The 26,369-nt window shown below is 42.2% G+C and overlaps 1 protein-coding gene across 15 annotated transcripts in view; it reads left to right on the top strand.

The window, feature by feature from the left end:
• The window catches only part of scrib (scribbled planar cell polarity protein), a 64,154-nt gene that overhangs the window by 30,345 nt on the left and 7,440 nt on the right, over nt 1-26,369 (top strand). For 4 of the 15 annotated variants that reach the window (XM_022767053.1, XM_022767058.1, XM_022767061.1 and 1 more), the window contains exons 8-38: nt 62-206; nt 851-969; nt 1,116-1,315; nt 1,739-1,905; nt 2,202-2,329; nt 2,646-2,771; nt 2,958-3,143; nt 3,311-3,670; nt 7,674-7,763; nt 7,855-7,932; nt 8,074-8,391; nt 10,014-10,094; nt 11,885-12,133; nt 12,261-12,281; nt 12,610-12,720; nt 12,816-13,109; nt 13,386-13,574; nt 14,122-14,241; nt 14,834-14,890; nt 15,440-15,496; nt 16,305-16,385; nt 20,677-20,748; nt 21,486-21,539; nt 21,840-21,962; nt 22,662-22,772; nt 23,158-23,211; nt 23,487-23,654; nt 24,071-24,230; nt 24,344-24,584; nt 24,667-24,756; nt 24,849-25,031. In XM_022767053.1, coding sequence (XP_022622774.1) covers nt 62-206; nt 851-969; nt 1,116-1,315; nt 1,739-1,905; nt 2,202-2,329; nt 2,646-2,771; nt 2,958-3,143; nt 3,311-3,670; nt 7,674-7,763; nt 7,855-7,932; nt 8,074-8,391; nt 10,014-10,094; nt 11,885-12,133; nt 12,261-12,281; nt 12,610-12,720; nt 12,816-13,109; nt 13,386-13,574; nt 14,122-14,241; nt 14,834-14,890; nt 15,440-15,496; nt 16,305-16,385; nt 20,677-20,748; nt 21,486-21,539; nt 21,840-21,962; nt 22,662-22,772; nt 23,158-23,211; nt 23,487-23,654; nt 24,071-24,230; nt 24,344-24,584; nt 24,667-24,756; nt 24,849-25,031 — 4,433 coding nt within the window. Of the gene's footprint in view, nt 1-61; nt 207-850; nt 970-1,115; nt 1,316-1,738; nt 1,906-2,201; nt 2,330-2,645; nt 2,772-2,957; nt 3,144-3,310; nt 3,671-7,673; nt 7,764-7,854; nt 7,933-8,073; nt 8,392-10,013; nt 10,095-11,884; nt 12,134-12,260; nt 12,282-12,609; nt 12,721-12,815; nt 13,110-13,385; nt 13,575-14,121; nt 14,242-14,833; nt 14,891-15,439; nt 15,497-16,304; nt 16,386-19,520; nt 19,935-20,676; nt 20,749-21,485; nt 21,540-21,839; nt 21,963-22,661; nt 22,773-23,157; nt 23,212-23,486; nt 23,655-24,070; nt 24,231-24,343; nt 24,585-24,666; nt 24,757-24,848; nt 25,032-26,369 lie in introns of all 15 variants that reach the window. The other 11 variants (XM_022767054.1, XM_022767069.1, XM_022767062.1 and 8 more) reach the window with 11 other exon arrangements.

Below are 26,369 nucleotides of genomic sequence, written 5' to 3' on the forward strand. Positions count from 1 at the left end.
TCTGTGGCTCACTGTAAGTGTTATTTATTTTGTGTGTGTGTGTGTGTGTGTGTGTGTGTAGGAGCTGGGGAACCTCCGCAGACTGGTGTGTCTGGATGTGTCAGAGAATCGTCTGGAGGAGCTTCCCGCAGAGCTCAACGGCCTCCTGGCTCTCACTGACCTGCTGCTCACACAGAACCTGCTGGAGGTTGTCCCAGACAGCATAGGTGAGAAATACAAGGGGGAAGAAAAGAAAGAAACATTGTCTTAGAAAAACAGAATGGGAATGATAAATCTCAGTAAAATTCTACAAGAAATAGCGATGTATCTAATTATGAAATAAATATTATTGTCATCTCTCCATTGCAACCATCCATGCTTTTCCCACCCAGTGATGGTCCCATGAAAATGGCATTAGCCATCTTTTGTTTTGCTCTTGGGTTGTATTATAGTGGGTTTTTGGGGTACAGTGTCAACGTTAACCATCGAATTAAGCAGTACTTTTGTTGCAGTGGACCCAGGGACTTGCCCACTTTGTGTAGGTGACTTTGCTAAATAAGAACAGCACTGCCCTCTAGTGGAACACCCATGTCAGTGAAAAGCTTGTCATCTGATTTTGACCTGCATTAGTTTACTCTATTCAATTATTCCAGTGCCTAGGTTAATTAAAAAAAATATTTCAAACACTAAGATCACACATTTACATGTCACAAACATAAGATATCATGTAAAAAACTGAACTGGATACAGATACACCATCACATTAAAAACTGTGCACATTTTTGTTAGTGGTAGTAACCAAGGTGAAGATGTATATGATCCTAAAGTTATGAATGTTAGGGTCTTATTGCCTGTTGTGTTTTGTCTCCAGGTTGTCTGAAACAGCTGTCTATCCTGAAGGTGGATCAGAACAGACTAACCCATCTGACTGATTCAATAGGAGAGTGTGAAAACCTCACAGAACTCGTCTTGACAGAGAATCTTTTACAAGTAAGGAGATACAAACCATGTTGAGCCTTGCACTGACCCAGTTGGGATTCATGCGTTCCCATTAATATCCAAGTCCCATTAACGGCTATTAAGTTTCATTATTGATTTCACTGAATTTTAATGGTCTCTGTCTCGCTCCCTTACAGTCACTTCCTCGCTCACTGGGCAAGCTGAAGAAGCTGACCAACCTGAATGTAGACCGCAACCGTTTGGGCAGCGTGCCCAAAGAGCTGGGCGGCTGCTCCAGCCTCAACGTTCTCTCACTGAGAGACAACCGCCTGGGCAAACTGCCTGCTGAGCTTGCAGATGCCACTGAGTTGCATGTGCTGGATGTGGCTGGAAACAGGTAACAAACACCATAATAACAAATTGAACTGTTAAAAACACACAGCAACTTATCTACTCTAAATGTATTTTCACAGCTGTGGTGCTAAATTATAGAAATTATGTATTGGAAAACTGCAAGCAAATGCATCACTGTCAAAGGGTCTGGTAATTTCAGAAAATTTATAGAGGGAGAAAGGGAGGTTGTTCCTGTTCCTATTCCTCCTTTTTTTTCCCCTGTGAGAAAAATATATGTCCTAATGTATGAAAGCTTACTTAATACATCCAGTTACCGAGTTTCTTTGAATTAACTTTAGATTAGAGATTTTTGTGACCACCAATGTAACTATTGAAGATTATACAAGTATCAGGTGGATCATATCTTATTTTTTCCTGAAAAGGAAAAGGCTGCGGCTCATCTCACCTCATCCCTTCTTTTGTACAGATTACAAAACTTGCCTTTTGCCCTGACAAACCTCAATCTGAAGGCCATGTGGCTCGCAGAGAACCAGTCACAGCCGATGCTCAAGTTCCAGACAGAGGATGATGAGCGAACAGGAGAGAAGGTGTTGACGTGCTATTTACTCCCCCAGCAGCCTTCTCCGAGCCTTGGTGAGTAGCACTTTGTTAATACAATGTGAAGTTGGAATCGGTTTGTTATTGTTTTTTATTAGACACATAGGAAATGGCTCATACTTGGAGCTTTATATATTTTTTTGCATAGGTTTTAGATTTTAGCTAGTTAGTTAACTACTTGTGGCTCATAAAACCACATATAACCCATATGTGTTTGTATGAGTGAGACTTCACAGAATCTGTTCTCGAAGCTGTTCATTCTAAAGTAATCTACAGCTATTACCTCACTTTGACATCCTCCTCTCTCTGCACTTTTCCTTCTTTTTCCACAGAGAACTTGCTACAAAACAGTGTGGATGACAGCTGGACAGACAGCAACCTGAACCGTGTGTCAGTCATTCAGTTCCAGGAAGAGACCAAGGCTGAGGAGGAGGATGATGAGGCTGCTGCAGAGCGCAGGGTGAGGAAACTCACGGATGCAGTGTCTTTTTCTGTCCGCTTCGTGTCCCTCCGTTGAGAGAATTTTTATGTTTTGCCCTATTACTTATCATCATGATATTATACATCTTTGTCATCGAGCTAATTATGTGTGAAGCTGTTGTGCTTTTAATTGAGCAAACATTCAAGTACAAATGAGTGTGGATTATTTTTATCGTCATCTGACTATTTCCTGTGCTTGATCAAGGTTGTTACTGTGACTAAAGTATTTTTAGCAGCTCCATACTGACACTCATTTGTTGTCAAAAGCAGGTTTCAATTTGTTTCCTTTGCTGCAGGGTCTTCAGCGCAGAGCCACACCGCATCCCAGTGAACTGAAGGTGATGAAGAAAGTGATTGAGGAGAGGAGGAATGAGGCTTACACATCCAGACCTGATGGAGAAGAAGAGTCCCCTGACCCGCAGGTACATTCAACATACTGTAACATATCTCCTTTTTTTTTTTTTTTTAACCTTTTTTTTTTTAAACTTAACAATTTTGTGCAGGCCTCACTGTACACTAAATAAAACAGACAGATAACAAGGCAGAAGTAGGGTGATATTTCTGTGTTGTTGATCCTAATGAACTAAAACTTGTGCTGTTGGTTTCAGGAGAAACGGCTCAGTGACCTCTCCAACCAGAGCCATGACTCCCAGGCCTCCAACAGCACGCTATCAGCCACCTCCCATGAAGGCCGACAAAATGTGATTGCCACCTCGCAGAGGGAGGACCTTGTGGATGGCCACTCCCCTCAGGACGAGGAAGAGCTGGATGAGATGGAGGTGGAGTATATTGAGGTGAATATTCAATCAATTCAGTCTTCAGACTCGGCTACAGAAAAGAGTTTTCATTAGAGGATATATTTATTAAAAGGATGCACAACTTTCACTTTGATAAATTTGCTTAAGGAAAGATCTGTGGTTTCCCTTTCCGTGTGCAAATTCTAAAATCTCCCTTTCTCCAGCCTACTGTGCACTTTGCAGAGGAGCCCATCATCCGTGGTGGGGATGAGGACGACGAAGAGGACGGGGAAGATGGTGAGAGGAGTGATGAGGAAGACGAGAGGCCAGCTCTTCCTGCAGAGAAGCAGCGTCTGATCAGAAAGGACACGCCACATTACAAGAAGCACTTCAAGATCACCAAGCTGCCCAAGCCCGAGGCTGTGGCCGCACTGCTGCAGGGCTTCAGTCCTGACGGCCTCAACTCTCCGACACAGGCTGCTGAGGATGAGGAGGAAGAGCAGAGTATTGGCACCCCTCAGCACCATCACAGAGTAGAGGAGCTGGAGGACAGCCGGCAACAGGCCAACTCCAGTCAAGTAAAGGTAAAGTAGAGATCCCAGCAGTGATAGGATGCAGCTCAGGAAAGTGGGGGGGGGGTAGATGGGTAGAAATAGTTACACATGTTACATTTAAGTAAAAAATATTACTTTTCTCACCTGCATTTGTACACAGATATAAATGTGAAATGTATATACAAGTGTAGAAGTTGTATCATAGGTACATAACACAGTAAAAGTTTATTAGCTCATGTTATGCTGCAAATTTTCTATTTATGTTATAAGAATATATTTAAATTGAATATATTTTGCCTTGCTGATTGCCTCTATGCAAACATTTAATACTGTATGCATAGACTGCCCTTATCACCTTGCAAGTTGCATTCAGTTTGGAGTGGGCTGCTAGCACTAATTAAGGATGTGGCATTGCATGCAGGGTCATTGTGGAAATAGAGATGTCCACCTTTGTGTTGTAAATCAAGGGGTTTTTTTTTCTCACTCAGGAGTTGATTTTGTGGTTTAACCACAAACTCACCAGGTTCTCGGCTCGGAATGGCTCCCTCAGAACTTTGCTTTCTCTTTGCTCTGTCTTGCAAAGACAAGATGTCCTCCACCAAAACCCACAAACACTCAACATAAACCTAACAACATTTAAATAGCTTTACACGCACGTTATGTGATACCAACAAATGGATGTAAAAACATTGTCTCATACTTGGAAGAAAGAACAGAGAAGTTCCATTTAATTTTCTTCTGTTTCCACACAAGATTGCATCTTGATCTTTTGTTTACATGGAGATAACATACCAGATATGAGCACAAGCAGCTGCAGGCTGACTTCAGCCGTTCTTGCACAACATCGGCCCAATTCAGTACTAAACTTCTCACCATATTATCAGCCATCTCCTGATTTAATTGAATAATTACATTTTCACACTCTGCTTTTATAACACTGTGCGTGCCTGTGTGTGTGTGTGAATGGAGTGAGTGAAGTCTGCTCAAGAAAATCAGTCCCCTTATTGATCATTAGTATCTGGGGAAACTTAAATGAGATCTGTTGATTTATCGTGCTAATTTTAGAAATCTTTTTTTTTTTAACACTGATCAGACATCATCATCTCATCAAATCTGTTTTGCGTTTATGGATGTGGGTCTGTTTGTGTGGCTGACTTCAGACCAACCAGAACATGTATTGGCAGAGCTGGAATGTGAGATCCAACGAGTCTTTGTGTCATGTTAATATTATATTCTATTCTATTATGGGATGTTTAAATTATTATAGATAGTGAGATTCTTCCTTGTTCTTGTAAATCAAATTCTGCAAGACTTTCAATAATTTCACCTATTTTCTTTGACTTTTTTTTTTTTAAACTTTGTGTAAATGACTTTTGCAAAGTCATCTTGTAGATATGTTTATTTTTTTAGGCTGAAACTGTTCTATAACATCTTGCAGTCTTTTACATAAGTAGGCCTGTTGTCTAAATTAAGGCTTGCTCCTGGAGGAAACTGCTATTTGTGGTGTGGAGGCTGGGCTTATTCTGGTTTGGGAGCTTTTGCCTTCTTTTGTCTGCTCTCTCTACACTGTGTGTTTTGCACTGTAGCTCAGCTCCTTGGTCTTGTCTTTCCATCTCTGCCTGTATTTGCTTTTGGTGGCTGGGGAGTGAGTGTGGGATCGCTTCTGCTTCAAGGTGGTCCACTCCAGTGGACTTGGAAGTCCCACAACCTGCAAGCAGACAGTGGAGTGTTTGGTGTGTTTGGTGAAGATTATGGAAAGTGTGAGAAAGTGTTTTTGTTTTGTTTTTTCTTTTTGTGTGCGTATGAGCGTATTTTTATTTTGGCCTGACTAATCCGCATGCCTCTCGCTGGTTCCTGTCCTAACAGGGGGTGTCATTTGATCAAGTCAATAATCTGCTGATTGAACCTGCTCGAATTGAGGAGGAAGAGGTCTGTACCTACTCTTTCCCGTCCAGTCTGTTTTTCTGTGTCCCTCACTCACCCACTCATTCACCCACCTGTTCTCAGAGGTGGAGAAAATACCCTCAGATATCCATGGTTAATCCAAGCCAATCACTAGGGACCCCCTAATCACAACTCATTTATGGGCAGTGTGGCACAACCTGGATGCAAAAGGACAGTATACATATTATATTTAAATTTATTTTTCTCCACTGGACAGCAGGAGTTCAGACACAAACGCTGTGGATATAAAACCGTAGTTTTCAAAAATTCGTTGATGGACAGCTTTCATTGTCAGGGTTGGAGTGCATCCTGGGAAACTGGCCTAACTCTATATGTTGATAAATTGTTGAAAATGAAGGAAATGTGTTTTTTATCTATTCTTTTTTGGTTATAAATAATCGGATTAGGAATGTGTAGCATGGAGCTATAGTTGCATATTTTATGTTTATGGATATTTTAATAGAATGAATTTCTGACCTTGCCTGCTAGTTAGATTGTTCTTGCTACCACGAAAGATTGTAGCAATCATGAATGAATGATCTATTAACCACCTTTAAGATTTTGATTCATTACGGATTCATAAATTGACAATATGAAAAGTTAAAGTGACAGGCATTGTTTCTATCTGTGCCGGTGTTTTTCAGCCACTGTAGTCTTCTACTCTTCCTCCATTGCAACATTATCCATTGCAGAAGTGATCAACCATATTTTTTTTATCCATCAGGGGTCACAGTGAACATACAACTAATGACAACATTAAAAAAAACAACAACTTCATAGATCTATGTCTGTTGTCGGGAAAACGCCACGATGCCCCACAGAACTTAAAACTGTCGACAGAGTTGTACAAATCCAAGTCTAGTGTCTGGTTCTGCCACACTGTGCCTCTCTTGCCTTTCCTCTGCTTCTGCTGCTTCGCTCCTTTTCATCCCCTGTCCATGCTGTGTTGCCCTGGAATGAATGGGCTGGTTCTGTGATGATGACGTCCATGTCACCTGCTTCCTCCAGGTGTTTTTTTTTTTTTTTTTTGGATATACAGGTATACAGAGATGGTATGTAACTCAGCTGCCAACCAGAAGAGCTCCAGATGGATGAAGAAGCTTCTCAATACCATCCTAATATTATTTTTCATAGAGTTATACTGCTATGATTGCATACTAGAAATGGCATACTTGATATTTATTACCATTACTTTACTAAATGGTGTTGTTAATCCCATGTAGATTTGTCTTCATCTTCTTTTTTTTTTCTGCATGTTTTTGTTTGGAGTATTGTATATGATTGTGTATGGATACTGTACACTCTTGTGCTGTTTAGTCTTGACGAAGAAATCAACATTTATTTTCACTGTTACAGAGCAGTTGAACATTTTAATGAACAAATTTGCCTCATTATTACAAACGCTGGGGTTTGAACACCACTACAGTCATCAAAACCATCTCCACATCCAGGACAGCACACTCCTCTTATCTGTCACTCTTGACATCTCCCATTTTCCTTCCACCTGTCCCTCATTTGTCTCTATCCCTCCCTCTTTTTGCATGGCTTGCAAGTACACATATTATACAGTCTGTTACAACTTATTTAGTTTTTACCTCACATTTTAAAGTCCATTCTTCCATACATATACAATCCACATTGTGCAGTATGTTTTCTATAAGGGTCTAGCCTCTGAATCCAAGTGAAGAGGGCTTCACAAAGTGTGTGTTTGTTCAGTTTATGTTTGAAGTCTAAAGTCAGTCATGTGGGAGCTAGTGGATGACAGATTTGGCTGCAGCTTTACTCATACAATCTCAAATTAAGGCATAAAATCATTACCTTCTACATGTATTGACATTAGGCTTCTAACAAGTCAAAGAGCCTCTCCATCCATCATTCTGATAAGATTGACGCCACCTTCTGGCAGAAAGAGGGAAATCCCCCACAACTAGAATCAAAAAGTCAAAGATGTGAAAATAAATGGCAAAATGCATCAAAATGAAAAGAACAACATTGTGGGCTCACTTCCCTCTCAATCTGTCCTGAGCTGAGTGGTGATTGGCAGGTTTTCATTAGTAGTTGTGCTGACTCCCGCCTCCTCAAATTGCAGCACACCCTGACCATCCTACGACAAACAGGCGGCCTTGGTATCAGCATTGCTGGAGGGAAAGGATCCACGCCTTACAAGGGAGATGACGAGGTAAAACCTTTAACCGGAATCTGTATAAATTCAATAAATCAAAAGTCGTAGAATTTATAAATTAATTTTCTTGCATTGACTGTGTCTGCAGGGAATCTTCATCTCCAGAGTATCTGAAGAGGGTCCTGCAGCCAGAGCAGGGGTTAAAGTGGGAGACAAACTCCTAGAGGTAAAGACCTGAGTGTAAACACTGGCATTTTCTGTTTACTTTGCCTGTTTGTGTTTAGTAACTCTCTCCTCTGCTTTATAGAAATATTTTTAATAAAGAACACTTCATGTAAGTCATTCTCTCTTATTTTTTTTGTCTCAGGTGAATGGAGTAGACCTCCACGAAGCAGAACATCACACAGCGGTGGAGGCTCTCCGTAGCTCTGGTGCTTCAGTTTCCATGACGGTGCTACGGGAGCATATGGTGGAACCGGAGAACGCCATAACCACCACGCCACTGAGGCCGGAGGATGACTACTTCCCCAGGGAGAGACGCAGCAGCGGCATCGCCTTCAACATGGAGACGAGTCCCAGCGGACCTCGGCAGCGGCTGTCCACCTGCCTGATCCGTAACGACAAGGGGCTGGGATTCAGCATCGCAGGGGGCAAAGGCTCCACGCCTTACCGCACAGGAGACACGGTGAGACACAAAATGCATCTGTTCTGTTTACAGGCAGGGCTTCAAAGACAAATGAAATGTTTTGTTTTTTTTGCACCTTTTTCCCAGTAAAGATTTTAGACTATGAGGTAATGAGTAGATGGTTGACCTTCAGTCACTAAACACCTACATATTTGATGGCTTCCTCCTACTAAAGCACCTTGTTTACATCATGGTCTCAGGTAGCATTTGATGTTATGGTTGAAACCAATATCAGAATGTCAATAAAACCTTTTTTCAACATATTTATATTCATTGCACAATATGGCAAAATCATTTTGTTGGTAAACTACGAAAGGAATTTTTCACTATCTTTTTATATTTTAGTGACAAAATGATCAATCGAACATAATTGACAGATTATTCAGTAATGAAAACAAAGGCTGGTTGCAGCCATAATTGAATTATTACCCAATATTAGCATGACATTTACATACAAATTAAGAAGACACTGTCCGATTTAGACCCTGGCCTCGGACAGTTTACATATTAATATTTAAAGCCTCCCATTGACGTGCAAATCTGACAACTGCATCCAAGTGAAGTCTGTAGTAGATTCAGATCATAGGTTTCAGTTCAAGGGGAAAGATGATACGAAGAAAACATCTAAAGCTGCAGACACAATTTATCAGGCAGTTATTAAAGGGCCTATTTATAACAGGTATGGTCTTGAAGTTGGGAAGTTAGGTCACAAAGTGTTTGCAGTAACTGTCTCAGCCACAGGGATCTGCGTTTACAGTCATCACCAGGGAGACGGAGATATGAATAGCCAGCCTTGACACTTGATAGGTTCAATGTAATTGGACGGTGTGAGGTGTATATTTGGGCCAGCGCAATACTACATTGCAACACATGCAGCTCACCGAGCCCACAAAAAGGAAAGTACTCATAAACTTATGATTTAGTCGGGTCTGACTGTAAGTCTTGCCTCATTTTCAAAAGCTTTTTTGAAATGGATGCAGTGACTCGGTTGTTTGTTAGTTGGTGTGAGAAGACGGAGCTGAAGACTTTGCTCCTGCATGTGTTAGCACATTTTGTTTTGGTGTGGAACACTAGGAGTTCAGATGGATTTTATTTGGTTTAACAAATTGTTTGCAATTTGTCTGTGCAAAGGGGGTGATGTGTCTCAGAGGTTCTACTTTTTAATGAGCCGCTTGTGCAGCTCAGTCCAAATGAGTCTTAATGATAAAATACTATGCTGTTAATCAGTTGTAATGTATGCCCGCGTTTGTTTGTTTGTTTGTGTACAACCTTATATCAAAATTTGTGGCATTGTGAGCTTTTAGTATCTCACATTTACCAATATAAAACCTGCTAGCAGTAATGAATAAAGGAATCTATTTTTGGCTCAGGTCCTCACTGTGGGATATCACATGCTTACTGAATGGTAACTCCCCTACCACACAGCTCACAGTTAGGACACTGATTCATCACAGGATTGCAGCCCGTTGCACAAGATTCGTTACCGCCGACCCTGTCTAATTAGCAACATCTCTTTTATCCGTAGTCCTTTAACACAGCAGGAGAAAGGGCATCTTGTAGTTTTGAGTTATCAACAGATGTTCCTAAAAGTTGTAAACATGTTTCTTTTGTCCGTTTTTTAGGGAATCTACATCTCTCGCATTGCAGAAGGTGGAGCAGCACACAGAGACAGCATACTGCGTGTAGGCGACAGGGTGATCTCTGTGAGTACTACCATCGCCCCCACATCTCCATCTGGGCCCTACACTACATAGGAAATGTTTCCTTTACACTGTCCCACACAAATGTGGGAACGGGAATATTTTTAGTTTTTAAGACCCAGAATTTGTCATTTTCCACTTCGACCTTTTAAATCCAGTTGAAGTTTAAGAATGGATAATGACTCGTATTGATAAGCACAGTACATCCTGATAATTGGACATAATGTTTTTATAGGAGTTATAGTTAATAGTGTTTTGGCTTTCTAAAAAACAGCCTTATTATTTATTAGTTATTTTATTTTATATTATCCAAGATCTGGGGCCTCCTCTCAGTTTTGTGGAGGATGCCTCAGCTAACACAATGTAAAGGAAAACCTTGCCATCTTTTCTGTAAGTTTGAATATTTTCATTGCAGTTGTGTAATTGTATTCACTGCGCCCACAACACTGCTTTCATTACTCAAGTTAAGTCTGGCCCTGTCTTAGAGGGATAAGACTAACTTGGGTTAGATCCCATGTTAACCACATAATAACTGAGTCAGCATACTAATAAAGTCCTCATACTAATGTCTCCTCAGATTCATACTGTGTAGCTCTTTTGGTTAAGAAGTGTAGTATTTAGGTTATATTTTTTGCTCCTAAGCTTCTTGCACGACATATTTATGCTCCTTAGTTTCCTTCGCTGATCAAACTCCGAGCTTGGCTTTGCTGTCCTGTATCTGTCAGTGTACTAGTTTCTCTTGTGTTGCATGTTTTTATTCATTATTGTGTCACTCACTATTACTCTAAATCCACCAATGATGACTCCTCAAGTATACTTAATGTGAAACAGCTCCTTTTGAAATTGTAACTTTGCTCTCTTCCCGGGTTTACTCTCCTCTTTCCTCCGGCAGTTTTTCTTTTGTCTTTTTCTTCTCCGTGTCTATTTGTAGGCTGCCTCTTTTTTCCTCTCTTTCTCATACACCCTCCCTCTGCATGCTCACTAATGCATTAAGTGCATCTCCTTACCTGCTTGGTGGTGGGAGATGGTGTTGGGGTGGAGTGGGCTGAGCCTGTCGGGCCGCTGCCATGGTAGACATTTGTTACCATGACAGCGGCCACGGCAGCGATTCAGCCGACGGTAAGAGCTGGTACTGTCGGGTCAGTGCTGACCTCTGCTTGTCACTTTGGACCAGTTATGTACAGTTTTTAAGATTGCATGCCTGAAAGCTGCCCCCTCTCTTAATTCTATAAGAGGATGTTAACAAAACTAATGACTGAATATTTTCTTCATGACATAGTTGCAGATGATTAAGGACTCTCCTGATTGCCTTTGTTGACTTAAAATCAAACTTTTTGGACAAACTACACACTACCACTTTTGTTTTAAGTAAACAAAGGCAAGAGGGTGGGAAAGTGTTTTACTGATTTACATTTTAAAGATAGCAAGGCAAGCATTAATATACTAATTTCAGGGAATAGCTCTGCCTGCTCTTAGCCTCTCTTCCTCTGGGAAGCTCTACCAGCTTAAATTGCCTGCAGCAGCCTGGTGTTACCCCTGCTCCCTCTTTTTCTCTGCCTGTTCCTGTTGCTCTGTGTAGGTGTTGGGTTCTTCTTCAAATAACTGTACTCACTCGAATTAAAATCACAATGTTGTAGATGTTCAATAAATCCTGAGAAATAGTTTTGAGAGATGAGATGTAGATTCTGATGAGAGACGAATGTTCATCCTGCCAATGGCAAATGTGGCCCGTTGTCACTCAGAGCGTCCTGGTGGGCTGACACCCTCCGTGGTTGGTTTTACTGTCAATCCAGATCAATGGTGTAGACATGACAGAGGCCAGACATGACCAGGCAGTAGCGCTCCTTACCGGCACCTCCCCCACCATCGCCCTCCTGGTAGAGAGAGACCTGAATGCACCAGGGGGCTCTCCGGGTCAATCCCGGGCACGTGCCCACTCCCCTCCACCCCCAGAACCCTCAGATTCTCCAGACCAGGAAGAGGAAGGCCTTTCCCTTCATGGGAACCACCTGAGTCGGATGGAGGACGAGTACCCCATCGAGGTGAGACCCTTAGAAGTGACTTCAGCACTTATGCTAAATGGCTTTTTAGTTTTATTAGACCATGCAGTAGAAGCACTCTGTGTTAATGTTTGTTTATTTGGCCCGCCTCATCCTTAATGCTGTCCAGTTCCAGAGAAGATGGTGCATGGTATGAAGGCTCGGCCTAATTTAAGTAATGGTGTGCTATAGGTTGTAGCCTGGTTATACCAGGTGTATCATTCCCATCCAGTCAATAATGCAAAGATATTGCTTTTTAGCTGCTTAGAGCTGTGAACATGTCCTGCAGTAGAAACAGGTTGGTTTGCGTTTGTTAGACAAATTATAAAAGTAGATAGATTGAGACATGACTGCTATAAACAAGAAGGCTTGGTCATGAATTTGTACATTTCAGTTGGCTGTTCTGCAGTAGAATTTAATGAGTCTTCATTTGTTAAAATCTCTTTGCACAAAAGTTTTCCTACCTCCAATCCTAACAGGAAGTGATCCTGGTGAAGTCAGGTGGCCCTCTTGGCTTGAGCATCGTGGGAGGCAGTGATCATGCCAGTCACCCATTTGGCATCAACGAGCCTGGGGTGTTCATCTCAAAGGTATTATTATGAAAGAATAGTGAAGTATTGTTTTCCAAATGTTTATTATTTCCACTATTACCATGGTTTGCGTCTCACTCTCCGTGCCCCATCAGGTGATTCCTCATGGTCTGGCATGTCAGAGTGGACTACGTGTCGGGGACCGAATATTAGAAGTGAACGCCATTGACCTGCGTCATGCCACTCACCAAGAGGCTGTGCGAGCCCTGCTGGCCAACAAGCAGGAGATTCGTATGTTAGTACGTAGGGATCCTTCACCACCTGGGATGCAGGAAATTGTCATCCAAAAGCAGCCGGGGGAGAAGCTTGGCATCAGTATTCGTGGAGGAGCAAAGGGGCATGCTGGAAACCCCTTCGACCCTACGGACGAGGGAATCTTCATCTCGAAGGTACTACGACTTTGAACTTCTCATTTCTTTGTTAAACATTTGGAGGCCTTTTGGCCACATTTGAAAGAACTGGGGCCTAGAGTGCCACTAACCTATTGAGAAATACGTATTTAGAGGCTTGGCTGTTTTAAGTTTTAAGACTCATGGAAAAGATACCATCAACGAAGTAATGCATGGACCCAAATTGGAGTTACTATTAGGTTAATATAGGCAGCATTCTCATTAGTCACACCCTGGGTTAAACCACTTGCTTATTATTGATTGATATTCAAACAGGTGAGTTCAAGCGGAGCGGCAGCAAGAGACGGCCGACTGCAGGTGGGCATGCGGATCCTTGAGGTGAACAACCACAGCCTGCTGGGGATGACGCACACAGAGGCAGTGCGAGTGCTTCGTGCAGTGGGAGACTCTCTGGTCATGCTGGTGTGTGACGGTTTTGACCCACACAAAGTTGCTGCTGTAGAGGTGAGGCCCGACGAGGAGTTGGATTTTGACCAAATGGTTCTTTTCACTTACACTTGTAAACAACACTGTATAAACTGTTAATCACATAGGATGAATTTGAATGACCTCTGATTCAGTATTGTGTTTAAGGCTGCATCTAATTATTTTTTCATTATTGTTTAATCTGTCTATTACCTTTTCAATGAAGTGATTCATTACCTAGTCTACATAATGTCAGAAAAGAGGGAAAAGAAGCCCAAGATGACTTCATCTTCTTCTTCATCCTTTTTAATTTAACCAAAAGTCCAAAACTATAAATATACTATATATATTCAACTAAATATAAGAGTCAACAATGATAAATGACAAAAAAGCACAAAATATAAACATTTTAGAAGCTGGAACCACAGAATATTTTGGTTTTATGACTACTTTTACTTTAAAAATGAATTATAAATTTTTAAAGTAAGTAAGCAAGTATTACCTGCAGTTTTGATGCTAAATCATTTCCTAAAAGTTCAATTTAAATCAAAATTTTAAACAAAACTCTGTTTGGGTTCATTTCCAGGCATCTCCTGGCATCATTGCCAACCCGTTTGCAACAGGCATTGTACGCAAGAACAGTATGGAAAGCATCTCTTCTATAGACCGAGACCTGAGCCCAGAGGAGATGGACATCATACAGAAGGTACTGTGATTATTCACCTTAGCTGATGTACCTTAGTCATGAATACCAGCATCGTATATGCAGTTAATTTTAGGCGAGAGAGCAGTGTGGAGCTTTGGTTCGTACACTAGGAACCACAGTGCAGCTTGGTATCAACCAAATGCCATTCAAGTCAACACATGAATCAAATGTTTTGTTCAGCGATTCCGTTACACCACCACTGTGCTTCCACAGCAGTTTGGTGTTAGCAGGTGGAGCTGAGTGGAATGACTCACTCCAACCATGCACACCACACATACCCATCTTTCCGCCAGAGCAGCCAGAAAGCGCCAGCACAGTTGTTTATTTTGCCCAGATTAGCTTTTGGGAGGCTGCCCGAACTAAAGGAATGTAGCGGCCTGTTGGTTTGTTGAAGGCTAGTTTTTGTTGTTCCTCTGCACACTTCAGTTTAGAGGTTTTGGACATATATCCTTTATCAGAGCACACGCATAATTCATATGGAAATTTCATTGGTTTGAATTACTCCGGCTAGCAGTGCTTTCGCTAAGATTTACAAGATGAATAGTAATCATTTACTGGGATTGTAAGGATCTTAAATGTTGCTCTTTTCCAGGAGTCAGAGATGGTGAGAGAGACATCACAGTGGGAACGAGAAGAGATGGAGAAAGTGGTAAGTGAAACTGAAAATCCATTACTGATGTCGGGAGGCTAGAGGTAATTTTATTTCTGTCAGATCAGCAGATAGATGGAAATACAGTAAGACAAGAGAATATTTTGCTACAACATAGCTCAGGGAAATGCCAAACTCGAGGCTCAGGTTTGTCTGTTATCGGGTGAATGAAGCTTCTCCTCTGCACCCTATGTGGGTATTGTGTTTGACAGAACTATTCCTACAATGTCCCGCCTTGCATGCTTTTTCTGCTCCCATAGCTAATGAATAGAGTACTTTTTAATTTGTGTGGATTCTATCCTTTCTTTCCCTTCTGTTTTTTCTCTCATCTCTCCTTTACCTTTTGGTGTGTTTGGTGTGATCTGAAATCATCAAATCATCCCATCTCCATATCACCTCCTCCACTTTTATTTTTCTCCACTTCACCCCCTGTAACACTTCCTAAATCATCCACCTTCTCATTTCACCTCTCATCGCATTACTGTGTGGCTGTGTGGTTGGGTGTCTTGCCTTCTGTACTCTCCTCCTTCCCTTCCTTTCTTGGTGAAGGAGCGAATGCGCTTGGAGCGTGAGGAGGCAACTCGCCTGCTTGAAGAGGAGACTGAGGTGAGACACTCCTCAATGGCAGGTCCTCAGACAAACTCTCCCTTCTGTACAAAACGGCAGCTTCACCACAAACACCACAGATCTGCTGCCACAGGATTTTACCATGTTACTTATCCCTGTATTTTTCAGGGAAAATAGAATCTTCTCTTTTGGTTTTCTTAAATTAATCAGGCTTGAGCGTTATTCAGACTGGCTTGGTTTTACTGGAGAAGGCCCAGAGTTACACAAATGTGTGTTCAGGTGACATTAAGGTAAAAACACCACAGACTCAGTTTTACTTACTGGCAGATTTGCCTCAACAGAGCAGAGGGGCAGGTTCCTACAGTTTAGTCCTGCTGAAAGCTTGGTGTTGAGACCAAAAATGCCCCTGTTTCTTTTTCTTTCTTTCTTTTTTCTTCTTTTTCTTTTTAAACAAAACCCAAGGGTTTGCATTGGTGGTGGTGGGGTGTTGTTTCACAGAACTGTGAGACAATGAAGTACTATCCTTAAAGTCCACTTTGGGTGAGTTATCAAAGTCACAATCGCATGTCCATATTACTTTAAAGGCCAGACAGTGAAGAACAATCAACTCCGAGGTTTGACTTGACTTTCCTTTAAATATAACAACACATTACACGTTGGGGAATTTCTTTAGCTGGTCGACATTTAAAATAAAAGTGTGGATCCTTAACCTTGTAGGAACGAGTCTCTACACTTCCATACATGGCCTTTCCCAGTTAAACTAATTCACTTTGAATAGATGCCTGTTGTGTAATAAACCCTCAGCCTAAACCACCTCTCACCTCTGTTTCTATTTATTTCCCTGTAGAACATCAGCACTGGACCTCTAAAACTTGACTACAAAACCCTGGCTGCACTGCCCACCACCAGTCTGCAAAAGGTCAACAGGGTAAGTGTCTGTGTGTTCTAATGTCTGAAGACAGTAGGTAAAGTTTTGATGCTAAATCCTTCTTATGAATAATATTGGTCGTACTTTTCCAAATTTTTGAAAAAACACAAAAGGCTCGTTCCCTCTGAGTTGTGAATTGCTTGTATTTTTGTGTGGGCTATGCTGGAAATGGCCTTCAAAGCTCAGAATAGACTTTGTCATGGAATCCCTCATGTTTATGTCTGTGGAAAACTCTTGAGTGACCCATACCCAACCAGTTGGCAGGAATGTTACCTCCCCTCCACGTGCATAACCCCCCAGTCAACATTACTGGATATTAACCTCAAGCTCCAAGGCCAAACCCGTACAACATATCAGGTCAGTGTGATGTAACTCCGTCCTACATCAATTAACAAGAGCAGACGAGACCAACATGGATTGAAGAAACAACATGAAGAACAAGGACTTATCAAGAAGTTTGGGGAAAAAAGAATGTGAAGATCAACCTCATCTGGAAAGAATCGAGATCAGAAATATAAAAGAGAGACAACTAAAAAAAAAAAGTAGAGGTACAGTACAAAGGAAGCGTGGCCAAAGGGCAGGCACTGTCCTGGTTGATAAAGAGTGTGTAAGAGAGTGGTGAGAAGGGGGAAGGGGGACAGCTGCCCACTATCAACCAGCCTGTCCTCTGCGATATTTTAAACCCGCATCTGGCTCAGAATTGGATGGAGTCTCTTGGGTGGGTGGGGCACCAGACAGAGAGGGAGGGTGTTGTCTAAGAGGAACAGGCAAGTGTCTCAGTTTGAGTTCTCAAAGTCCTGGGAGGAGTAAGTTTGAGTGGACATACAGTGCTGTCCTGTTACCGTCCTATAGTGAGTATAAAGCTGCTCAGTGGGCAAGAGTTGACTGTTTTAGCTTTTTTTGTTTTTGTTTTTTCTTTCCTCTTTTGTGTGTTTGTCCCTGCTTCTGTCTGTGATTGATGTCGGTCCCTCTCTGTGTGTCTGTTGGGTGGGAGGATTTCATGATTTTTGACTTGGCTTTTGACACAAGTTCTGTTCTCTTTTGTTTCGATTGCATTTTTATTCTGTTCTCTTAAATACACATTTTCAAACTTTAAAGGAACAATAAATTGTCCCGTAGTGCTCATAGAGACATTTAAGTTATATTAACTATTACTACGTGTAAGTTGTGTGAACATCCATGACCGCTATAATGACTTTGCTTCTCCAGCACACGTGACCGTGCTCAAACTGTATCATAGTGACCCACTAAGGCTGCCTTCAAGTTCATACTAAAGTTGTTGTTTTTTTTATGTTGAACAGCAGAGATGGTTATTGATAATATAGGATTAGGATCATTGAGGAACATTGAGCTGATTTATTTTAAAAAGGTTTAATTTGTCTTGAAAAAGAAGTGTGATCTAAACATTGGCAATACAAGACTGCCATCATTACTTTCACAGGAAAAGTGACCAGGGTGTTTATTCAGACAAGAAGCCAACATACAGTATTAAATTGCCATCAGATTAACATCAAAGGGTTCAGGTCTGAAAGGTGCTTAATGTTACTGGAGCTTATTGTGCAGTTAGTTTGTGTCTCTTATATAATCAAGAGACAGAGTGAAAAATCAGATAAATAAATACATTTATTTTTCATCTTTGAAAAACCTAGAGTGTAATTTAACACCACTTACCGCTGTTCTGGAAGCATTTCCAGAATCCCTAAAGACTATTTATTCACCCAGGTTAATGTCGGTGGTCAGTGTTGACAGTGATTTTTACAATGATTAATGTTACTTGGGAAACCTCTGGTAAGCAATTCAGCATGAGGGTGTTTGTTACTGGTATTACAGGTGTTAAAACTAAAATTCAGACAGTCAAAACTAAAGACTACAACTATCAAAAGTATCAGTTGTTCAGTTCCCGGTTCCCTTTGACTTGCAGCTTTTCCCAGCATGGCTAACTCACTATGCTGGCATGCTGGCATGCTGGTGAGCTAGCAGCCTCGCTTGCCTCTGTCACACCAGAACCCCAGCTGTCCCTCACAGTCTGTGTCGGAGCCAAAAGGGCACTCGTTCACATTCCATCCCACTGACCCTCATCACACCACCGACTCTTATAGTCAGCATGTAGTGACACATTGGTGCTTCACAATGCTCGTATTCTTGGTCCGACTATTTTGATTATCACCAGATATATCGAGGTCACGTCTAATAAATTCCAAAGTAGTTTGCATGTTTGATTTTCTGGATTGACTTGAAGGTTTTCCCTGTATTTTTAAGTGTCAGGTATGTAGATAAACATGACACCTTTTTAAGTTTGTACTAAGAGTATCAGGTTTCTTGACATGGGTTGGTTCAAACATTGTATATTTTCTGTCCTCGTGTCATCAGCTGTCTGCCTCATGTCTGTCTGTTAAGTACAGTAGGAGGTGAAGGTGTGCTGGAGCCTGAATGTCTCGCTGCTCTGATAATATGGTTATTTAAGGCAGAGGCCAAGAGCCTTAACTATAGTAATGTGTCCAGTCGCTTACCGCACCAGGTCTTGAATGATGAGTTGTGAGAAACTTATCTGAAAGGCTCCAGGAAAGATTTAGTGATGTGAGTAACTCGTACGCGTGTGTCAAGTTTCTATTTATAAAACCAGAAACTAAGACAGTAGAGTCTGAACTTATTTTAGTTTTTTTTATTTGGTCGTATGTAAGAGGTTACTTTTATTATTTTTATTTTCCCTGAAATGTTCTTGATTTTATTTTTCTCAATTTGACCCCAATGATCAAGGTTTCCTCACTTTTCGAAACTGCTCTTTAAGGATAACTCTGGTCCATTACAACTTGGAAATCAATGATTTAGTTTTTAGCCTTCTTAAACTCTGTCATAATTTTACTCAATCTCAGCAACTCCTTTGGTGGAAGCAATTTGATTAAAACCGACTGAAAGAATGGGCAACAGAGGAAAAGTTCATCTCCTTGTTATGAACCTCCCTTTTCAGTTTCTCCTCTGTTTTGAAACTTCCAGCTTTTCTTCTTTTACCTTCAATTAGTGATAATTTCCTTTTGTATGAGTTATAGTGAGTGAGTGCATCTTTTTTCTCTCATTCCTTTATTATTATCAGTTCACTGTATCTGTCCTCCTCCTCTTTCCTTTGCTCCTGTTCAGTTCTCTACTTCTGTTCCTCTGACTGCTCCCATGGAGGCGCCCCTGCAGGCCCAGTATGGAGCCCCTTTAGAGCCTCTGGGCTTTAGTTTAGGTCATCCACCCCTCAGCCACATGGACCCCGAGTCCTGCCCCAGTCTAAACACAGAGCACGATTATCTTCTTGGATCCCAGTTCTCCCCTAATGGGAGCTCCATTGCTGACAGTGCTGGCTCATCCACAACCATCAATTCAGCAACATTTGCACCTGAAGAAGAGGAGTGCCTGGTGGACTCTCAGCCTATCTGCTTCAAAGAAAACCCTTTCTTGGTGGCCAATCGCAAAGGAAAAGGCCTTCCCGTTGGAGAGCAGATCCTGTCGGGGCCTCCTGTGGGCTACGGGAAACCAGGCCAACTGCAGCCATGGTTGTTCAGCAAGGCAAGCCGCCTGCCTGCGTGTGGTTTGGAGGCAGCATGGTGTGTTACTGCACAGTTTGTTGTTTTGCTTTATTGTGTCCATTGAGATGGACAAAGCAAGTGTTAACTTTTTAACAGTCACGCTTTTTTTTGATTGTGTTTCTAAAGCACCACATAGTAACAAGTATGCAACAGTTACAACGTTGATGATTATTGTTTTGAGTCATTTTTAAAGGACAAAATGTCCAAATTTTAAAAAAATGCATATATTAAATAGTGTAGTAGATTGTCAACTGAACTTCTTTGGGTTTCGAAGTGTTAGTCTGACAAAATAACACGTTTCTGTCAGTGCAAATCTTCATGGGGAGAAGCATTTTCTTCTGAGGAAGTGTGTCCAGGTATGAGTGTATTAATCTCAGTGTAATAAGGAGCCGAACTGGTGCGTGTTTTTGCTGTGAGCACAGAGCTTGTGGCACCTCGTGAGGTATTTGGGCCCATAGTCATTTCATAGTCGGGATTGACTGGAATGTGTGTCCCAACAGCTGCAAGGAGGGTCGTAAGTCACGAAGGAACACGACTCGCAAACCGCACTGTAAAGTGCATGTTTATCAGCGGGAGCCTGTTGTTGGTTGAATTTAATGTACAATGATTCTACTACAGGACTAACCAGTGAAACTTGCTTTTGTCTTTTCTTCACTGTTTTTTCAGTGCACTCACTCAAAGTAAGAGCAGCCGTTAAGTGTGTTTTTGGTCTGATTTTCCAGGCTCCTTCCTCTGATTTCACCAGGACAGACAGCCCAATCAGGGAAGCACCCTACTCTCCCACTGTCCAGCCGGTGAGCAGCTATTATAAATATTCTGTTTTCATATCATCTCTTCATTTTATTTCCTGCTTTTCCATGAGTCACTTCCAGCACAATAGAAGGTGTTTTACAGGTGACCCTTTTGACCTTTCCTCCCACCCTTAGCCCAGCCACCACTCTTCCAACAGCTCCCTGGCAGGCAGGGAGACCCGCTTCGTAAGTGGGTCTCTGGCCCAGTCTGCTCTGGCCTGGATTTTTTTTTAGAACACGTGTCAGCTGCTCTGAGCCCTGCATCTCTTAATAAAACACAGAGACAATAACTAGTTCAGCTATCATGTCTGCCAGTCTGAAAAGCATGTGACCGCTTCTCTGTGACCAGCTGATTACTGATGCTTTGCCTCATGCAGACTGGGTGTGTCATTGGAGAAGCAGAGTTTTGACTGATTGTCCTTCATGTCTCTAACTGACCAGCTGTGGATTAATATTCTTTAAAAGGATAATAACAAAGTAAAAATTCAAATTTTCCTTGAGCTTAATTATCTATTTTTAATCAAGTTCAAATGTGACAATGGGAAGAATTAGAGATCAAATTGGCTCAAGGTAAATCCTGGTGGTGTTTCATTGCTGGCCTGGCATCATCCTAAAGAAACAGTTGTGTAAATTTAATGACTGTTGAAATCCAAATAGAAGGTGGAGATCTATGCATTTTTATTTCATTGTCATTATTTTATTTTGTCATTTTTATTTATTTATTTTTTATTTTTTTACAGGCAAACATTCATTACACCTCCACTCCCACTGCCAAGGACAACGCCTCATCATCAGTGAGTGTCTATGGAGCTTGAAAATCAGCCACTCAGCAAATAACTTAACATAGTAGAGCTGGACTGATCACAGTAGTTAACCAATATATCAAGCCAATTTATATTGGCCTTTTTTAGGAAATATTTATCTGACAGATGTGTGAAAGAAATTTTCATCCTAACTCCATAGACCAATCTGATGGTAATTTATGATCAGGCGCATTTCCACCATTGACTCCATTCATTTTGAGTTGTCTTTCATGCTAAAGTTTTGCATGTTTGACTCTTCATTATGTGAAATATCATGTGTTTTCTCTCCAGACGCGTCCGGGTGCCATCCAGCCAGTTGGCCGTGTGCGGCCAAGTACCTCCCCCGCCACTCCGGAAGGCCACAGTCCCAACCCCTTCCAGCATGGCCCCTCCCCCTTCAACTCCCAGACCTCTGTAAGACCCCTCACCACCACGTAGGGCTGTTTTCCACCACTCTCAGCTCTGTGCCACGCACTGTGACTGCACAGCCCCAAAAAGCTCAAATGGTGTCCAACAACTGTACATCAGACACAGATAATTATGGCACAAGAATGATTTTTGTTTCTAAATGAGAACCAAAGAAAGGAAGACTTGTATTTGAATTCACAGCAGAGCTTGCATCTGTGCAGGCGGCGCTGTCTTTGAACCCCAGGCACACCTGGAGGTGTTTGAACTACACCTGCAAACGGAGCATCCCACCTGACTCCTCATAATTGCAGCTCTCTGAAATGTTCACTCATTTCTTTTTTTGGCAAGCAGCATAACTGAATTGGTAAAGAGTGACAAACCTATGATTTCATCTCGCATCTTCCTGATTATTTCACAAAGGTGCTCATACAAAAAAATCTGTCATGGCTTTGAACTTTCCGAGCCCTACTGTCTGTCTTTCTCTGGCATACTCCCTCCTCTCTCACATGAAACCAGCTGCCATGCTGTTCACCTGTTCTCCACAGTCTTCTTCAACTTTGCTGGTTTTTTTCATAGTCTACCCTCTCCTCCATGTCTGTGTCTGTCTGTCCTCCCTACCTCCTCTTCTTCCCCTCGCCTCCTTTTACCATATGGACTACCCCATCCTCCATGCCCTCCCGTCCCCCCCCCCTCCCCCCCCTGCAGCCTCGTGCCCCTTCCCCCACCTCGCCCGACGAGCTCCCCATGAATGTCAAGCAGGCATACAAGGCGTTTGCCGCCGTGCCTCGCTCACTGGCAGTGCTGGAGCCTCCGCAGGTAGGCCATGCTGCCCGGACTCGCCCGGGTCACAATGACACAAGCATGCTCTGCTGATTGGTTGGTCTCGCCCCGCCCCCTCCTGACTGGAGCAGGCTGTCCTATAAGGAGCCTGCACACTGTCGGGGGGCCTGTGACGTGCTGTGACGTGTGGAATGCCTTCATCGTTGGTTTTTGTACTCCAGTGCCATCATCTGTCATACTGCTGTTGACTCTTGATCCATTCGTCCATCCATGTGTGGCTCGTGTACTAATATTCAATCCTCTTTTTTATATATTGTATCCCAGCTGCTAATCAGTCTGCCTGCTCTGTATCTCTGTCTTCTCCTGAGTCTGAGGTTCCTAAAAATTTTTTAACACTCTCTTTATTTCCTGCTCTGCCCAGCAGGACCTGTTTGGTGTGAGGAACAATTTCCACCCAAAGCAGCCTTCTCCAGAGGTGAGTACACATATCGACCCAAAAATAATAAAAGCACAGCTGTCTGAAATGAAAAAAGTAGGGCTTGTATTATATTTGAGGAGTAAAAGCGCATGTGCTCTCATCATCAGATTTTGCTACTGTCTGTTTACAGTTAGTTTTGCTCTAAAAGGTTTTAGGAAATCACGTGCACGAGTTATAGATGGCTTCCAGGTTCTAGATATGTTCCAAGTGTACTGCAGAAAATCCTGGCTCTTAGTCTGACAGTCTGGTGACAACCTCTGTGGCCTTTTCAGCCTGAGTTGAACAACGAGGTGTTTGATGATGACATAGATGGTCAGGAAGGAGCTGGTAAGGGTCTGACTAGCAAAGTCTCCCCTCGGCCCTCCCTCGCATCTGACCGTCGGGAGTATATGAGCCTGGCAGCAGTGCCTCGCCTCTCCAGGCCGTCAGTGGAACTGCAGGTACCCACCGCCTCCACCACAGCTTGGGCAGCCCTGTTCTTCTTCTGGGCTGTGGTGTGCTTGGCTTGACCGGTGGTGGTGTCTGTTCTCTCTGAGACTGAGAGTCAGACGTGCTACTTCTGTCAATAATGGAACTGCCAGTTACTTGACCTTAAATCAGCTCAATGGTGCTGGGTTCTGATTGAATTTTTTCTCTTTCTTCTTGTCCGCGATACTTTTTTCTGTAGCGTCTCTTGTGATTTTGGCAAATGGCTCTGCAACAATGCAAATGGCAATAAAAATCAACCTTTTAGCAGCAAATATTGGCATTTCTTTTGCTGTCTTCTCGTTTGTGAATATTTCAGGTGCTCATCTCAGCACTAATCTAACTTGCATCATTTTGTATTCTGCCCTTGATTTTCCTTGTAACCCAACAGAGTCCCTCTCCTGGTGGTAAGGACAGCCCAGAGCAGCGCTCTTTCAGGGACAGACAGAAGTATTTTGAGATCGACGTGAAGCAGCAGACTCCAGAAAAACCCAAACCTCGAGTTTCTCTTGTTGGAGAGGATGATCTTAAGAAAATGAGGGAGGAAGAAGGTATGTGTCCTCCAGTGTGTCTCCTTGAACATCCGTGCTGATAACTAATAAAACCTCTCACTTGGGTGACCTGCCCTCAAAACTTAAAAGCCCGTCTGTTCATCTCACCCCAGCGAGGAAGTTTGAGCAGCGGGCGCAGGAGTACCTGCTGGACGAAGATGAGGAGGATGAAGAGGAGGATCTGGCTAAGCAGGTCGCTCAGATGAAGGCCACCGGCAAGGTGTTGCTGGATGGAGTGGAGTATAAAGTGGAGCCAGTATCCAGCCCAACTCAGCATTGCTTCACACCACCGAGCTACAACGTCACACCACCGAGCTACAACGTCACACCACCGAGCTACTGTGGCAGCTCAGGGTAAGAAACTGTATATTGTTATTTCTTTATACATCATTTTCTTTTCTTAATTTCTTCAGCTAACTCTTTCTCTTGTGCGTAGACCCTCCTCTGTTGATGGTAAGGGAGAATCTCAGAGGAATTCACTGGAGGACAGCTTCAGGCTGGAGCAGAGGCCCAACTCCATGACTGGGTAATGGCAACGTACAGTATCATGTCTGTGAATGTCTGTGTGCTGTTGTTTGTGTTACTGTAGTCATGATTTCTCCTCCTCTGCCTTGTCAGTCTGATCCCAGTGTACCCCGGGGAGTCGGCCGCTCCCATCCGCACAGCCAAAGCAGAGCGCAGACATCAAGAGAGACTTCGCATGCAGAGCCCTGAGCTGGCTGTGGCCCCTGACAAGGACCTGTCCCCTGCTGAGAAACGGGCTCTGGAGGCAGAGAAAAGAGCCATGTGGAGAGCAGCACGGTAAAGTATCAATGTCACACACATTCACTGAAGATAAAATGGCTAATCAGGTCTTTTGTTGCATTTTTAAGCTTTTACTTTGCCTTTTGTCCTCAGCTAATATTTCTTGCACTGATGGTAATATGGACGTGTTAGAGATGAAGTGAATACAGTTGGATACAGTTTCATGTAGTTACTTTAATACAGTATGATAGTTTGCCTGTGGTTGGAAGAAGGAAATTGTAAGCATAACAAATTTACATTTTCGCAATGATGAGGCAATTAGTCTTTTTAGTTACAAGATAAAATCCTGTTAACTCCTGATTATTTTTCATTAGTAAACGTTTAGATTATTGGATGAATTATACTGTCTTTAAAATGTCATTGTTAATGACAGAGGACAAGATACCATACAACAAAAACTGATTGCTGACTCTTAACTAGTTGAATGTAGCCGAAAAGAAGAAGTAGTAGTAGTAGTAGTAGTAATAATAATGATGATGATAATTTTGTGACGACATAAAAGCTAAAGAAAACCAAGCAGAACAAGCTAATCCTGGCAAGTTATAAACAGCAATATAACTATAACCAGCTATGCTTTTTTTTTCTTTTAATAAAACATTATTTAAGTTTCTGTCAGCTGATGAATTAGTGATAAATGACGTCAGGACTACGTTGAACCATGATGCCTTTTTTGGCTGCTGGTGAAACCTTTAGTTGCAGCTGAAGAGGGACATGTACGTCTCATGTTAGTTCATGCCGCCACCCCACCCCACACCCCCCCACCCCCCTCCTGCCACGCTAATATTAATATTTTCACTTCTATATGTTCACAACAGTGTTTATAGATATATCGTATATAATATTTTCACTCTTCGTAATTTTGGACAAAGCAGGTGTCAGAAGCAGAAGGGGGGCGGGGGTTGTGTTGAGTGACAGGTTACTGTGCACGTGATATAAACCTTGACTGTGATGATAACACTGGCAGAGGGAAGCACGTGGACACTGATACAAGTAATCTATTTACTCATGTTCTCAGTTTCTTTAAACAGATCTTTGTGTATATACTTCTCACTTTTTGCCCTAAAGTTTGAGCCTACAGTTTAAAGGTAAATAGCAAACATACAAATTGTTCTTTGTTGTACTAAAGCAAAGAAGGATACTGACACTTACTGTCCCATATTTCCTGATAACCAGTTTGTTGAGCAGGTCAATAACAGGGTCCATTTATTTGCAGTCAACCCAAACATAAGTTCACAGTTGCTTGTGTTGTGACACCAGCATCCTGTGTGTGTGTGTGGTTAGCCTGTCTTTTCTCTCATTATTTAAAATCTAAAAGATCTAGAAAAGAAAAAGCCT

Source organism: Seriola dumerili, unplaced genomic scaffold, assembly GCF_002260705.1.
Source record: "Seriola dumerili isolate Sdu_G_001 unplaced genomic scaffold, Sdu_1.0 BDQW01001124.1, whole genome shotgun sequence".
In the NCBI taxonomy this organism is placed as follows: Eukaryota; Metazoa; Chordata; class Actinopteri; order Carangiformes; family Carangidae; genus Seriola; species Seriola dumerili.